This window comes from Castanea sativa, chromosome 5, assembly GCF_040712315.1.
Source record: "Castanea sativa cultivar Marrone di Chiusa Pesio chromosome 5, ASM4071231v1".
NCBI classification, from domain to species: Eukaryota; Viridiplantae; Streptophyta; class Magnoliopsida; order Fagales; family Fagaceae; genus Castanea; species Castanea sativa.
In genome coordinates, this window is record NC_134017.1 from 63,777,454 (window position 1) to 63,793,341 (window position 15,888).

General features: G+C 32.3%; 2 protein-coding genes across 2 annotated transcripts; both read right to left on the minus strand.

The window, feature by feature from the left end:
* Positions 1-3,319: 3,319 nt before the first annotated feature.
* Positions 3,320-6,082, minus strand: LOC142633428 (proline dehydrogenase 2, mitochondrial-like). Its single transcript, XM_075807671.1, has 4 exons — positions 5,492-6,082; positions 3,801-4,446; positions 3,468-3,708; positions 3,320-3,359 (listed from the first exon to the last, which is right to left on the minus strand). Exons 1-4 carry the CDS (start codon positions 6,080-6,082, stop codon positions 3,320-3,322), a joined length of 1,518 nt encoding a protein of 505 aa, XP_075663786.1.
* A 4,908-nt stretch (positions 6,083-10,990) lies between these two features.
* On the minus strand, positions 10,991-14,099 carry LOC142636667 (DNA oxidative demethylase ALKBH2). Its single transcript, XM_075810945.1, has 4 exons — positions 13,759-14,099; positions 12,232-12,348; positions 11,931-12,120; positions 10,991-11,594 (listed from the first exon to the last, which is right to left on the minus strand). The coding sequence occupies exons 1-4, from the start codon at positions 13,996-13,998 to the stop codon at positions 11,389-11,391; spliced, it is 753 nt and encodes a 250-aa protein (XP_075667060.1). The 5' UTR covers positions 13,999-14,099; the 3' UTR covers positions 10,991-11,388.
* Positions 14,100-15,888: the final 1,789 nt, after the last annotated feature.

Consider the following 15,888-nt stretch of genomic DNA (forward strand, 5'->3'; position numbering starts at 1 on the left):
TAATGAGACAATCCTAAGACACTAGAAGTCATACAAGAATATTGTACTCTTTTTCTTTAGCCAAAAAAATTTTCCCACAGGGTTTTTCTTTGGTAAGGTTTTAACGAGGCATATTCTTAGAAAGTGGTCATCCAAGGGAGAGTATCAGAAATAAAGACTGATTGGAATGTGTAAAGTTAGGGCAATGAAAGGGTTATTTAGGATGTGTAAAGTCTATAAGGGAGATATATATTCATAATAGTACTCATTATTGCAACCTTATCACATGAACTTTACAAGCATTCTAAGATTTTATATATATGTGGGATTGTTTTACTGTTATTGTACACATCTAAGAGATATCAAAAGGATTGTAGATGACCACTTAAATAGAAGAGTTTATCAATATACATTTATAGTTTTCTTCTTACTTTGTTTTATCTATTTCTATTATTTCACAACACATTTCTCATTTTCTAATGAAGCAAAACAGATTAAAATGAGATACAAGTAAAATCCAATCAATTCTCTATTATTACATTAAAATCACTAATAAATCATCATGACCAGATATTGTTTTGTCAAATGCATTTCTTAGCCTGCCGAAGTTTTTCAATTATTAGTATAGAGTAAACAAATCTCACAATTGTTGATGTGGCAACTTTTTAAGCATGGCAACTTATTAATGGATAATGATAATGTGCCAACTCAATAGTTGTGAAATTTGTCATGAAGTTTTGCATGGCATTAAATAGAATTTAATAGTTAATACAGGGCTATTGCACAACCAATAGAGCAAACATAATTGACGAATATGTGAGTGAGGAGGTGGGCAAGCTGCCATTGTATCTCCTGAGGAAGAGACCTTGGTAAACAGGCAGGTTGATTAAAACCAGCAGACCACATAAAAGAATCTGCAATAATGGAAATGATTCTGAAACCGAAGTTTGCACATCCGTAATCACCCTCTTCATTCCTCCAACAATACAGAATGTGTTTAGCAATGCAAGTGTTGCTAAAATGATTAAATGACGAACTTTGAAGACGTACCAAACTCCATGATCTCTTGCTCCATGATTCGAAAAAAGATTACTAAATTCGATGTTTTGTTTTTTTGGCAATCACTGTGGTTTGCACGGCTGCTTGTTTCTAACATTCATGATGGAAATATGGAAGTCATTCCACATTGGAAATCGCAATACACATCTGTCCACACGTGGCCATAGGGCCTAACTTTTTCTGTCATTATTATACCTACAAGTAAATTGCCCTTGCGGTGCATCGATGATTTTATTATATTTTATGTAAAAAGACTTTGAATGATGCTGTACATATATTATAAGGAAAAAGTAAACTAAATTAGAGTGAAAAAACATATATATTTTGAGATATTAAAAATTAGTATATAACTTCACTACATATTTGTAGCCTTCTTAAGGTAAATTTTTTTTTTTAAATCATGAAACCAAAAATAAATGCAAAAGAGTAACGGAGCCATAAAAATCAACTAATTAGTATTATGTTCACATATTTAATACCATGAAATAAAAGTATGCTCGACTCTCTGACCGTCTTTCACTTATCGATAGTGCGATATTAAAATATGGTGTGAGCAAGTGTGTATCCATGTGTCTTATAAATGATTTAAAATTAAACCATGGTAAAATATGGTTTTACATTGCACACCATATATTATCTCTATTTATACCCAAAACAAAAACTATCCACCCAAATTATCTAAACCTAAATCAGATTTAAGCCCCTAATTTAAAATAATAATAAAAAATACCCGTAAGGGGTTTCAGCTTCTTGATGGTGGTGGGAGGCTAGTATAACAGAGGTGGTGACCCCTCAGATTCATTTTTCTCTCTCTTTCAAGTATTTTGTTAGTCTCATATCTTTTATTTTGATAATATATAGTAAAATAGTGCATTTTATTTAATAATCTACAACATTTTTGTATCTCTCTCTAAGGCCTTAGCTAGTTAGTTATTACTATTAGTCCTTACTTTTTCTTTTTCTTTTTCTTTTTTTGCTTTTTTAAAAATACTAAAACAGTGGATATGCGCTAAAAGACATGAAGAATAAAAAAATGTGTGGTGCAAACTTAAGCAATTAATAAGATATTAATGAGATAACAGTAAAATAAGTTAATATGAACTTTTAAGTATAAGTGCTTGTGGAGTGTAAGAGGGGCAAGGGCCGGGGTTCAAATCTCCAAGAGGGAGCTTCACACACATATACACTTAGATTAGGTTAGAGTAGAATTCTATCTTGTATAAAAATAATAAAAAAATAAAATAAAAAGTAACAATAATAAAATAAAATAAAAAACTTAATAAAAGAGGTAAAAAAAAAAAGATTAAATGCAAAATTAGAACACCATTTGGTAAGACCTCATGTCAGAGGCCGAACCTCATACACTCCAACATAAGGTCTCTGCTTTTATATATATATTGATGTGATTTTTTCTTATAGTACTAAATTCATTATCCATATCATACCTAGGTATTTTTGAATTTTTGTAATTGATAAATGCATTAAACCTTAATTGTAATGAATGAAAAGTACTCCCCCAAAAAAAAAAAAAAAAGAATAATGAATGAAAAATACTGTGCTTGAGAGAGAGAGAGAGCCTCTAAGCACTTGCTAATGTTAATAGAACTAGTGCGTAGTCTCGTGCATATCTATAATTAATGAATATGATTGATGTCATATCACAAACATAATAAACAAATTTTCAAATTAACTTTTTTTTTGTTAAAAATTAACATAGAAATTTGTAAGGCTTTTGTCACATAAAATTTATAGTAGTTATAATATTACTCAAAAAATAAAAGGTTATTTATTATGTTGTTAACATAGCATCAATCATATTAATTGTCATATCAGTTCATAAAAAATTTTATATTAAAATTGACAGCAAAAGTTTATTTATTATTGAAAAAATTAAACCAAAAGCATGTATATAGTGGGATAAGTTTTAAGGAATTCAGTCCATTTCTCATGTCCTCAAGCTTAAGTGGAAAATAGCAAAAGGATTCTTGATTGCTATTAATTTTATATATTGGTTCTTAATTGCTATAGTTGCTTTCAAAGAAAAAGGATTGTTTGATTCATCAAAAGTATGTAAGTTTTATATATTTGTATCAGTGGATCACTATTGAGATCGCTATTGAAAAGTGTCAGCCAAATATAACTAGAAACACACAATAGAGATATTATACAATGCGAATTTCATTAATGCAAATAAGTTAACGTCCATGATAACAACATTTGAAATTTGTACAATAGTGGCGACTAGTTGAGCTCGATCTTGTTCAAAGCCATCTTGTTCACCTTAAAAAACTGCTGCTTTTAGTCTCCTCTTCAATTCTTTCCTGCATGCAAAAAATAAAATAAAAAATCAACCCCACCTTAATTAACATCATAATCTATTTATATATCCAACTTTTTTGCCATAAATTTTATAGAGTATTAAAATATACCTCATGAGTTGCCTATCAAGAGATGAAGCTGATAAAAGCCCTCTATTCTCTTCAGCCCTCCTTAGAAGGTATGGTATAACTATCTCCACAGGACCAAATGGCATATACTTACTAACTTGAAATCCTGCATTTCTCAAACCAAAGGAAAGTGGTTCTGACATTCCGTATAATTGTGCGAATTCTAGCTTTTGGCTTACCCTTCCAATACCCAAATCATGTGCTTTTGCCACTGCTAGTTTCCCTATTTATCATCAAAACCTTAAATTAGATATAATGTGCCAAACAGTACATTATATTACAAATTCTTAAAAATTAAAAGTGAAAATTCTTTACCTGATTCCACATTATGAGTTGCAAGAACAAGTGCACCAGGACCATTGGCAATCTTATCAATCATAAAAGAAGCACATTCATTATAGCATGCATGTGTTTCTTGTATGCTATTGTGAATAGGAGATTCAAAACCTAAGGAAGAAGCTAGTTTTCTTTCACTTGACATATAAGCTCCTCTGACCAATTTGAAACCCATTGGGATTCCTATGTTGTCTGCAGCCTTTGATGCCAGCAACAATCTTTCTTTTGCATCTTTCAAGTAAGCTTGAATTGTCCCGTACATGACTATGTTATCATATTTGTTGTACATGATCGCTGAAGAGTATGTCAAATAATCAATGGCTGGTTGAACTGATGTATGTTCGGCATCAATTGTCAAAGGGACATTGGCATCTAGACACTTTTGGCATATTTTAAGTAATCTCTGGTGCCCTAGTTGGAGATCATGTTCTTCTTCTAATGTTAATGGTTCTGGCCTTTTCAGAGTGTGATATGTAGGGCTAATATCTGAGAAAATGGGGAGGGTATCTAGCTTCCATGGTAGATTGAAGGAAGAGTCTTTGTATTGCCATCTCAACAAGTCACTAACCCGTTCAAGCAGCTTCATGGGACAAATAGCAGATAGTTTCACAATTATAAAACTCACCTGTTGAATGGGAAGAAAAAAAAAACAGTCAATTATTCATATCAAACTTCACAGAAAAGTGACAAAGAAAGAAATGAAAAACACAAATCCAACTAGCATTTTTACAAGTCATCAATGAAAGTTTCTACAACATCCAAACCCAATGATTGACTTAGTGCATTAAAGTAAAGCCTTTTAGAGACAAGCTCATAAATGTTTACAGTTATAATTGAAAAGTAGTAAAATTTAAAAATATTGACTTCAAAATATCCTATGTATGTACAAAATTTAATTTTCAGATAGACTTCTAGTAATCATAGATATATCCACACTTAGCTTACTTTTCAACACATTCATCTATAACAAAGGATGGAAACATTAAAATCCATATATACCCTAGTTCACTATTGTCAGATCGTAATTGTAATTATTATAGACTTTATTACTAAGTAGACTGACAATTGTGTTTAATCTTTATTACTGTCACTGCATCACAAGTTGAAAACTGGTACCACAGGTCCACGACTAAAGATTGGCTTTTTCCAGACATAGAAGTACTTGGGCATGCCCCAACCTCATCTCATATCATGTATCCTATTACATGCTTATTCGGTATTATCTACTTGTGTTTCCTTCTCCTTATACAAGACTGGATTACAATTTTTCCTTACCTAGCCAATTTATAAACTCCAAAAACAAATTATAATTAACGGGAAAAAAGAAAAGTAAGATCTTTGATATTTCAATCTCTACCATCTTTCTCTTCACATACGCATCAAAGTAATATCTCAAGCAGTGAAACAATTACACGAAAAAAAGATATATATATCAATTATTAAAAAAATTAAAAAATTCTTTCAGATTATCTCACGCATATACAATTCACATACACAATTCACATACACAATTCACATACACATCATCTATATCGCGTTAATTGTGAACTCACTCTTAAAAATACAAATGCAGGTTGTGAATACATAGATATTGTGTAAAAAGAGTGCACGTACATCAACATGTGTGAATCAATAATTTCCCATAAAAATAACTAAGAGAAATAGCTTACAGAAGATGGTGGAAGAGACTTGGCTATCTCAACTGTGTCAAGGAAGGCTTCCAAGTTTCGATCACAGGACTGGTTATCACTGGCATATTCCACAGCATAAACCAGCATGGCTCTAAGTCCAGCGCCACCACTGTTCAGGCTCCGCACGGTGTTTTCAGTGGCCAAAGCGTTCTCTCCTGCACAAAAATGCTCGTAAAACGTGTGCTTCACAAAACCCAACACGATATCTCTGAAAACCTCCATGTCCATGAGCTTGGAGTTCATGACCCACATTCCCAAATCCACAATGGGCTCCATGGACGCCAAGTGCAGGTTGGCTGTGGCTCGTAGGAGCTTTGTGGTTGATACAGATGAGAATAGCTTCTCAGCATCGTGGAGGTTGATGTAGGAGGAGTTATTTGTGTTTGTGTTTGCGGACAATGCAGCAAGTTGGTTTTGGAGAATGGATTCAGGCTTCTCTGTGAGGTTGATGGAGATGGAAGAAGAGGCTGAGGGTGAAGCGGAAGCGGCGGTGTTGAGAGGCCTAGGGGAGAAGTAGCGGTGAGCGAGGCTTTTTAGGAGTTTCTTTTGAGACAATGCACGGGTTGCCATCAAATTCCACAGTTCTCTCTCCTCTGGTTTTTTTGTTTCGCTACCAAGAATAGGAGGGAATGGGAATTTGAAGGAATCAAGAGAATCTCTCAGTGTCTATGCCTTTGTATGGGACTCGGAGAGTGTGGTTATATAGAGAATTATATGGTAAACTAGTCAATAGGAACACTTTTAACTACTTTCACTATTTTACTAGATGTCAAGTTATGAGTGGTGCAACGTGATTCTTATTTCATCTTTGTGGTTATTATTAGGCTTATTAATCAGTCAGAGATGCTAATTAGTCAAAAGTAAAAAAAGGTTACTTCATCTTGCGTGTGTGTGTTAAGTGGGATCATGTGTAGGAGACATAAAATGATTCAATTGAATGGTAGTTTTTATGGTTCAAAGTTTGATGCTCTCTCTTTTTCAAAAAGATAATTCAATTTTCCATTTTAGAAGGTCTAAAAATGCTTGTTAGAAGGAAAAAACAAATGCTATTTTTGCATAGAAACTATAGTGGCAAGGTAATTTAGTTTGGTACAAGTGAGTAATTTTATTTTATTTTTTTTTAACCTTGTAGGAAACTTTAGAATTAGATTTTGGGGGAGTTATTAGTGTCAATGTGTCATGGGGGTTGGGTGAACCGAATAATATTTGCCTGCTTATGGAATCAGAGAAGTATGAAGTGGCAATTGTGGGACCACAAAAAAATTGTCAAAAGATTGAAATCCAGGGTGGAAATTGCTAGATTTATGGGGTTAATGACCAGGTAACAAAGGAGATTGGTGAACGTGTTGGAATTAAATAAGAGAAAAGGGTCAGATACACACTAGTCTCCAGGCTGTCTTAAAGAGTGGATCAGTAGAAGATTATGTGGCTCCACGCGATCTTAGATGCTAATCATTCTCGCTTAATAAAGTATGCCTAAAAGTGTGAGGTGCTAGAATTATTCATAAATAAAACAGTTGTATGGAATCTGAATCTCGCACCTTTCCTACTAATTGAAAATAAGAATCTAGCAATCCTAGTAGTTAGGAGGAATTTATGTGTATGCTCCACCAAGATAGCAACCAGCAAGTGAGGCTTTGGTTGGGACTAGTTGGAAGTCTGGTTATATGGAGAATTAGTCAAGGTAAACAGTAAACTTAAAGGGTGAACACGGTAAATTAGTCGAGGTTAAGGTTACTTATGTGCCCATTTGGTTAGAGCTTTTTGGGTCAAAATCACGTTGACTGTTTGAAAACATGACTATATATAGGGCATTCGGTAAAATTTTGAAATCATGTCATTTTTATTCTTGTAAATATGAAAATAATGTGCATTTTTGCATTGCATTCTTTAAGCAACAATTACAAATCATCACTTTTTCAAAAAGTTTAAAAGCAAAAGGCTTAACCAAAATCACCTTTGGCCATGTGTCATCGTGTCGAGATAGAATTTGCCATGCGATGGTTGAAGAAGTGAGAACTAACTTCCAACCCTTTTCGGATCTTTATGAATCAAAATACAACAGAAATGAGTATTTGTTATTGTTTCCCTCTACTTTAATTAATAATCCAACCTTAATTTGTTTTTAGATGCAACCTTTTAAAACCTTAGTAAGATTCATATATGCCAGCAAATTGGATAGACATTGAGTCTTAAGATATTGCTTTAATATCTAGAAAAATTAATCTAATATGCCATGGATAACCAGTATTTTGTAAAACTGTGAAGACAGTTTCATTGTCAAATTCCACTATATTTTGTAGTGGAGGCGCGCGTACGTTAGAATATCTATCTTAAATTTTGATTGTTATTATTTGTCATTGATTTTTTTTTTATTCAGCTAAATATGAAAGCAAAAATAAAATTATGATGACAATAATAATATTAAATGGAAGAATAAAATTAAGATCCTTTTTAAGCACTTCATCACAAAAGAGAATCCGCAAAAAAGTCTTAACTCGAATTAAACTAAAAACACACTGACAAACCTAATGAATCAATCAACCATCTTAACCAAATTTAGCTTTTCTTTTTACAGGTCGGTTTAGATTTTTTATTTTTTTCAGTTTGATTTAGGTTTCAAAAAATATTAAACCAAACCAATCCGAAACCAACTTATATGTATTAAATTATTAATATATGCAAAGTATTTCAAGATTGTATTAAATTATTAATATATGCAAATTATTTCAAGTTTGTACCTTAGTTTAGGTAAGAACATGACTTTTAATTCAAATAGGAAGCCAATGGGTAAGTGGCATGAGAAAACTCTAAATAACTTGCAGCCAAGTGGGACTCACAACTCGATACCATTTTTCTTGCGGCCAATGGGACTCCGGCTAGTACAGACACAATGCAACCATTACGCCCCACACCATTGCAGGGACTTGTCCATCAGCCTAATTTGCCAATAGGTGGCAAGACCTCAACGATCTAGCCCAACCTACTTAGAAAACCAAAAAACTTGGCTCAGTCTTAGGATGAATCCCACGCATTATACTATGTAGTTTTAGACTTTGAATAAAAACTAACCTTGCCACCCTTTCTACTGACTTTCTCTCTTCATGCTTCCATTGCTCCCCTCTCTCACAGTAACCCTTCTCCAAGTCCCTTACTATCAACCCTGATTTGGAGCACATAAAGTATAAGTTAGCATCTTGTTATGTTAATACAAATTGATAGACTCATTGTAGTATCTATCTTAATCCACATTAATTGATGCTTGTGTAGCTCAATAAAGAGAAATCACGACGATCTTATTTAATACCTTACAAACAAATTATTCGAGTGCCTGCACAATATAAGGTGCAGGTGCATTTGTTATTAATTTCTTCCAATATCTTAATAATTTTTCAAGCTAAAAATTGTAATATTTAGAATAATTTTCTGGCAAAAGATTATAGTATTTAGTATTTTATTTTATAAACAAAATAGACGTAGTATAGTGATTTGATCATACTATATGTATTTAAAATTTTAAAAAATTGGAAGATATAGTGATTGATATATAGGCATGTTTCACACCTACTCAAGAATGCAAATATCATTTTAATAAAATAAAAATGATATTCTTCAACAAAAAAATGTACATTTTGATTGTGTGATTTTTTTTTTCTCTCTTTTGTTAGACTTTATTTCAACGGTTGCAAGCAACTAAATTTGAGCAAGAATACCATATTTCAAATTAATGTATTTATCCTATTACTAATCTTCTTAACTACATAAAGTCAATACTACAATTTTGGTTTTATCTATCTATCTATCTAGATGTCTATATATATATAACATGTCACTTAAAGAAATTAGGAAATCTAAATGGTTAAGCTTAATTTTAGTGAATTCATAATTTCTTTATTAAAGACTTTTGTCTCAATTGTTGTCAAAGCAACTAAACATGTAGAAGAATGTTATATTCTACATCTATTATTATTATTTTTTATTATTATTATGGATAATAATACTCTTCTCTCTTGAGATTTGGGAAAATAACACTCCACCCCAAACCTGAAGAGAAAAAACTCTCCTCGTTTGAGGTTTGAAGAAATTAACAATTTTCCCCATGATTTTTTATATTAGTTATGAAATACTTTAAATTTTTTTAAGAATCGTTTTACAGGAGTTTAAATATGGTTAGTAAAAAAATAATTGATAAATTAAAATAAAAATGCAAAAGTTATCAAGTACCAAAACACTTACAATGGAAAATCTTTCCATAATTCGTTGGAAAAAATGAAAGAAAAATAATAAGCAAAATTCACACTTAATATTTTAAATTACATTTTAGTTAAAATTTTACAATTATGAATTAAGATCATCTTGAAAACTTGATCTTAAGCAAAGGGTAGGTTAGTACACACCATTTTAAATATTAATTTAACAAAATTTGGCTAATAGGAAGTCAAGGGGGGAAAAGTGTTTTTTCCTATCAAATTTGAGGTAGAGTGTCATTTCTCCAAACCTCAAAGAAGGTGAGTGTAATTATCTCTTATTATTATTCCAAATAAAAGTAGTTTCTTATATAAATTTTATAAAACAATCATATATATTCTTTTAACATAAATAATTAATATATGTATTTACTTCATTAGCTAATTCAATGAATTAATACTTTAATATAAATGTAAACTTTGTTGAGAAGGGAGCCTAATAATAAAAATCTCAACAACAAAAAAATAAACCACATCGCAGAACCTCCTACTCAGGTCTCCACACATCAGTCTATGCACCTCTTTCATCACTACTGTCTAATGGCATTCCAACACCATAATTGTCATACCAAATTTGATCTGCACTCATCAGTCTATACACCTCTATCATCACTACTGTCTAATGGCATTTCAGACCATAGAAGCTCCATTCTGCATTGTTATTTTTGGCTTACTTTGATCTTCCACATTAATTTTTGCCGTCGGGGACTGTGATTCAACAAACCTACACAATTCTTGTTCATTGTATTGCATGGCAAATAAAAGCACTCAGACTGTATAACGTTTCCAATGCATGATTTCAGAGCCTTCTTCGAGAACCTAAAAGGGGTTCAGTTACCCTGGTGGGCTAGACGGTTTATAAGGTATAGGAGCTCCGTGGAACACTGCTAGTAGGCCAGCATTACAATTTTTTTTTTTTTTTTGATAAATAGGCCAGCATTACAAGTTACTTGTCTAGACCCAGAAGAATTGTTAAATGCTAAACCATAACAACGTAAAAGGGCGACAAAATTCATTAGCAGCTTAGACGTACAGATGGGAGTAGTGGAGAAAGGATAGGCAAATGGGAACAATCGAAGGGCATTGGTTAAGGGAACAAGAGCAATAGTGACCTGGTGGCAACAAATGCAACAACAGGAGGCATGTCCTGTGACTAATGTGTGTTGCAGGATTGCTGAAAATTGAGCACTTGTATAAACCATGGCAACCAGCAGGGGAAGTAGAATAGATGAAAACATAAAGTCCAATTCACTAAAATTAGCAATTGCATCATATGAGAGACATTTCAAGCCATTATCCATAAAAGCCAAGTTAGCAACACTAGCCACAGAGAAAAATAAGAAATTATTTGTGATGTTTACAGAGATGCATGTCACAAACCCAAAAGCTACAAGCATCCTCACCTTTTAGACTTTTAGTGATGCCTTCACAGAGATGCATGTCGCAATACCAAAAGCTACAAGCATTCTAAACCTTTAATGTTCATATCAAGTTCTCAGAAAGACTATACATTCTATCTCATAACAGAATACAAGGTACCTTGTAACAGAAGGTTCTGCAAAAGCTGGCCAGAAATCAATACAACAAATAAAGCCCAAAGGAAAACCATACTCTTGGTAACATAATTAATCAAAGAACATGTCTGAAGGTGAGGTTAATACGAGTTGTGTCTACTTTTGCACGCTTAGGCACTGAGTGAATCCAATCCCGTTGAGTGTTGCCTCTCATCACCAACAGTGATCCGTGCTTAAGTTTGAATGTGTACTGATCAGCATGGCAGCTCTTCTTTAATCGCTTGCTTGCAGGTTCTTCATCATGCCTTTGCCTTTTCGACACTACAACCAAAGGACATTTGTAAACATAAAACTATAAGTTCAACAGAAAATTGTTACAAGATTAGCATAATGCAAAAAATTGAATTAACAGCGTCCAGGTCTGTACTTCAGAGGAACAAGTAAACTTGATGCAAACATACGGCTATCATCAAGTTAGTAAGAAATATAAATTACAATTAGTAGAATATATCCTTGCATAAAATAAATAAAACCAACAGTTAATTGATGCAACAATATATAAGAGCATCCATGAGGTGCAAAGTCCAGACCCTCAAGAAGAAGGAAATGAACACACACAAAACACTTTGCAAGAAGTGAAAAGACACTTAATCATACCGTTTGATGTCTTGCAGGGTTTCTTCTTCAAGAAGAAATCACGATCACATCCAAAGGATACTGAAGCAATCTCTGGAGTCAATCCATAAAGCTTCTCATCATCAGAATGCCAACCAACATAGTCATTACCACCTTTATACCTATTTAAGAGTAAGCTATTGAAATAACTCCCAGGAAGGGCTTTATGTACCTTCATAAAAAAGTGAAGGCATCAGCTTCCAATACAAATACAACTGTATTGCACTAATAAAGATATCTTGTAGTACTGATTATAAGAAAATCTATACGAAATTATCCTTACCGCATCCAAGATGTCCTTAAGTGGAGGATAATCATCCCAAGAATAGGCATGTGGCTGATATCCACTGTAAATCAACTCTGGCAATCCTGGACTTGCAACATAACATGTGTCTCTAGGCTACAGAAACAAATATAACATAAGAACCCACAATTGAGCAAAGATCTCCAAGTATAGCAAGAACGCACAATTGAGGAAGAAGAAGAAGCGTTGTTTCTTACCTCACATCATACATGATCAATTCAGTAAGTCCTTCCTACTAAGTATGATTAAATCAAATTATTCAGCCAAGAAATGTGCCTCCCATTATGGCATTACATATAAAACCAGAAAATTCAGCCTGATAAGATCAGCCCACACTGTACCACTAGGATGTCACATAACAATTTGAGGCACAACTACAAACAAAAACATCTTTGAATCACAACAATGGCATACACATTACAAGTCATACATTCCACAAGCTCCAACACCTTTAATTGAATCACTTACTAAATTTTTACCTCTAATAAATTTGTCAGGTATGGTAAACATGTTCTAAAACTTCAGAACGTGTACTTTAATCACATGACCCATTAAGTTATTCAAATAAGTCACATCACACACCTAGGTTGCATTTGGATTTTTGAATTTTAAAGTGATGGATTTGAAATGTCTTAATTCCAAATCTACAAATATTGAAGTATGTCTAATGGATTTCTAAAATTCTATGGGTTTATAAGTTATTTCAAATTCAAGGATTTTAAGGTTTAGAATCCTTGGCAGTTTTGTCAAATAGAAATCATTGACCCTTTTTAAATTATCCAAACAAGGTGTTTGGATTTTAACCACCCAAATTCAAATCCCTGTGCCAATATCCTACCATCCAAACACAGCATAAGGATTATTGAAATTCTTACTCCTTTTGAACTGTTTGTATCTACATGCATTAGGATCCTGATTCATGGAACTTTTTTTTTTTTTTTTGATAAGTGATTCATGAAACTTTCAAATTCAACAAAGAAAAATACAAGGATCGAACCAATTCTTTCAGCATCATTTTCAAATATAATAAATGTCGATTGGTATATTTTATTCTAGTTCGATTCAACATTGTTATATTGGATTTCAATCAAATTTCAAATCAACTTATATCAATTGACAGCCTCCAATTCCATTATGCAGCACAAGACTAAAGATTTCCAGATACTTTTTTTTTTTTTTTCCAAACAGCCACATAGTGGGTTGTACAAATTTTCCTCCAAACCATTTGGAACAAACTTATGTCCATTACAAAAATCTCCCTCTTCCTCCTTACAAAGAAAATTGTTTACTTTTCTTGATTTTAATTCTTTACATAAAAGGTTAGAACTTAATTGATTAAGTTGACCTTACTAGTTATCACCAACATGCTTGCATTACCAATTACAAATTTTCACAACCTAAAAATAAAATTTTTATGTGGGTGTGTTAAATTTATCATTCCAATCACTAATTAACTAAATGGGACATTTTCAAAAAAAAAAAAAATTTTAAAAGAATTGGGAGTACCTGAAGACAAGAGCGACCAAAGACACGAATGGTGGGTCTGGTCCAAGGAATGTGATTGTTAAGAAAATGGAACCATTTCCAGGATTGGTCGTAGGTGAAGAACCTTTGTATGTACAGGACTTCGCTTCCATTCCTTAAATCCACTATCTCTCTCTTTATTATGTTTTCACTGTTTGGCTTACTGTTGGGGTTTTTCGGATCGGCATCTGAGTCTGACACGGCTTTCAACTTCAAACTCATCGAATCGAAGGACCAGAGACCAGACACTAGTTACGCGCCAATACCAGGTTTGTGCTTTTAAGAATGAACAAAATTGGAGGGGACAACCCGAGGCAATAAAATAAGTTTTAGAGTCACAGCAAAAAAAAAAAAAACAAACAAACAAACAAAACTCATTATTGCATTACTTGAATTGAAGTCAATAAGTTAAAAAATAAAATAATAAAAAAAAGACCTACAAATTACAAAAATTGTAGGAGGTGGCATGCTTATAATAACCTATCAATTCAAATGACTATTGCATTACTTGAAGGAAGGTGACTTCCTAATTGATGAAGCCAATAAGTTTAGGGTCAGGCCAAAATTCACTACAAATTACAACAACAACAAAAAATGTATGAGGTGGCAAAGTTATTAATGTGGATAATAAATTAATACTAATAATATAGTGTCTATGATTTGCTCATAAGAGAATTAATAATAACCTATCTATCAACTCAAAGATTATAAAATTTGTTGTGAAAATTGTTACATTAGTAGCACTATCATTTGTTGATTTGATTTATTTTATCACATCATCAATAATTTACATAATTAATAGGAGTAGTTAGTAGATGATTTAATGTTGGTATAATTTTTGTAACTATATGGTTGGATAGGGTTACTTAATTTAAGTTACTTTTTTTTTAAGGTGGTCGATGCAATTTTTATGACTATATTGTGGATTGGATTGCATTACTTAATTTAGGTTAGGCATAAATAAATGCTCCATCTCATTAATTTACTTGTCAATTAAAATTTAATGATAGGATTTGAGGGATACCCCTTCAATTATGATGGACGGACTTATAGGACGATGACACATTTAAACAATGTGTTATCACACTTAGGTCTATCCCAAGCATATTTGATTCCAATACCTCTTGTGGTTCAAACTTCAAACCCACCAACCCCTCTCCCTCTATTTACCTAGCAAAAAGAAAAGTGAATAATGTCAATTTTTGACATCTCTTTATGTTTTTCATTTTTTTTCTTAAAAGAAAAAACGTCTTCATAAACCATATCTACAATGATTACTCCTAAAAGTTGCTAAAGTGAACAATGCTAGGGACACAACAAAAGTCTGTAACTTTTACCACAATTTATCACATGGCAAGCTGTAAGTGGTTGAAGTGTAGACCCATTATTTTACTCACAGCTCACCACGTGACGATTCATGAGTGTGGCAAAAATTATGAACTTTTTTGTGACCCTAGCATTTTCCGCTGCTAAATGTTGACTAAGGAATGCAAAAACTCCAAGCGAGTATTTGCAAAGTGGAATTAACTACCAGCTATCATGGACTTGTTTTTATATCAAGCCCGTTCATTCAATTGCTTGTTAAATTCTTAAATTGCAAGTCATATTTATATATATATAACCGAATTCTTTAAAACTCTCACAATTTTCACGTCAACACAATATTTAAATAAAATTATTATTTTATTTAAATAAAATTATTTTTGTTTAGTCCAAATTTAACAAGGAGTGAAATTCTATCTCTCTAACAAGTCCAACTTAAACTCAAATTCATCATTATCATTTTTTTAAAACAAATTTTTTTTTTAATCCAAACTTAACAATGTGTAAAACTCTATCTCTCTAATAAGTCCAACTTAAATTCAAACTCAAACTCAAACGTTGATAATCTATATATATAAAAATGAAGCAAAACACAGAGACTAACCTAAAAAAAAAATGCAAGCAATCTAATTCAAATTTCTTCATTGATTAATGAATTTTATGTCTAATTTTTTTATATTGTTATTATTAATAAAATTTCAATTCAACATATGTGGATATTTGTTTATATCTAAGATTTTCTTTCTATCTTATTCTTTTGTTATGTTTAAAATTGATTTTCTTTTGAGT

Coding starts and splice junctions, on each gene's coding strand:
- LOC142633428 (XM_075807671.1), bottom strand. CDS start 6,082: ATGGCAACCCGTGCATTGTCTCAAAAGAAACTCCTAAAAAGCCTCGCT. Junction 4,447..5,491: donor AGTCTCTTCCACCATCTTCT/GTAAGCTATTTC, acceptor CCCATTCAACAG/GTGAGTTTTATAATTGTGAA. Junction 3,709..3,800: donor AACTCATAATGTGGAATCAG/GTAAAGAATTTT, acceptor GATGATAAATAG/GGAAACTAGCAGTGGCAAAA.
- LOC142636667 (XM_075810945.1), bottom strand. CDS start 13,998: ATGAGTTTGAAGTTGAAAGCCGTGTCAGACTCAGATGCCGATCCGAAA. Junction 12,121..12,231: donor TTAAGGACATCTTGGATGCG/GTAAGGATAATT, acceptor TTTTTTATGAAG/GTACATAAAGCCCTTCCTGG. Junction 11,595..11,930: donor ACCCTGCAAGACATCAAACG/GTATGATTAAGT, acceptor CTTTGGTTGTAG/TGTCGAAAAGGCAAAGGCAT.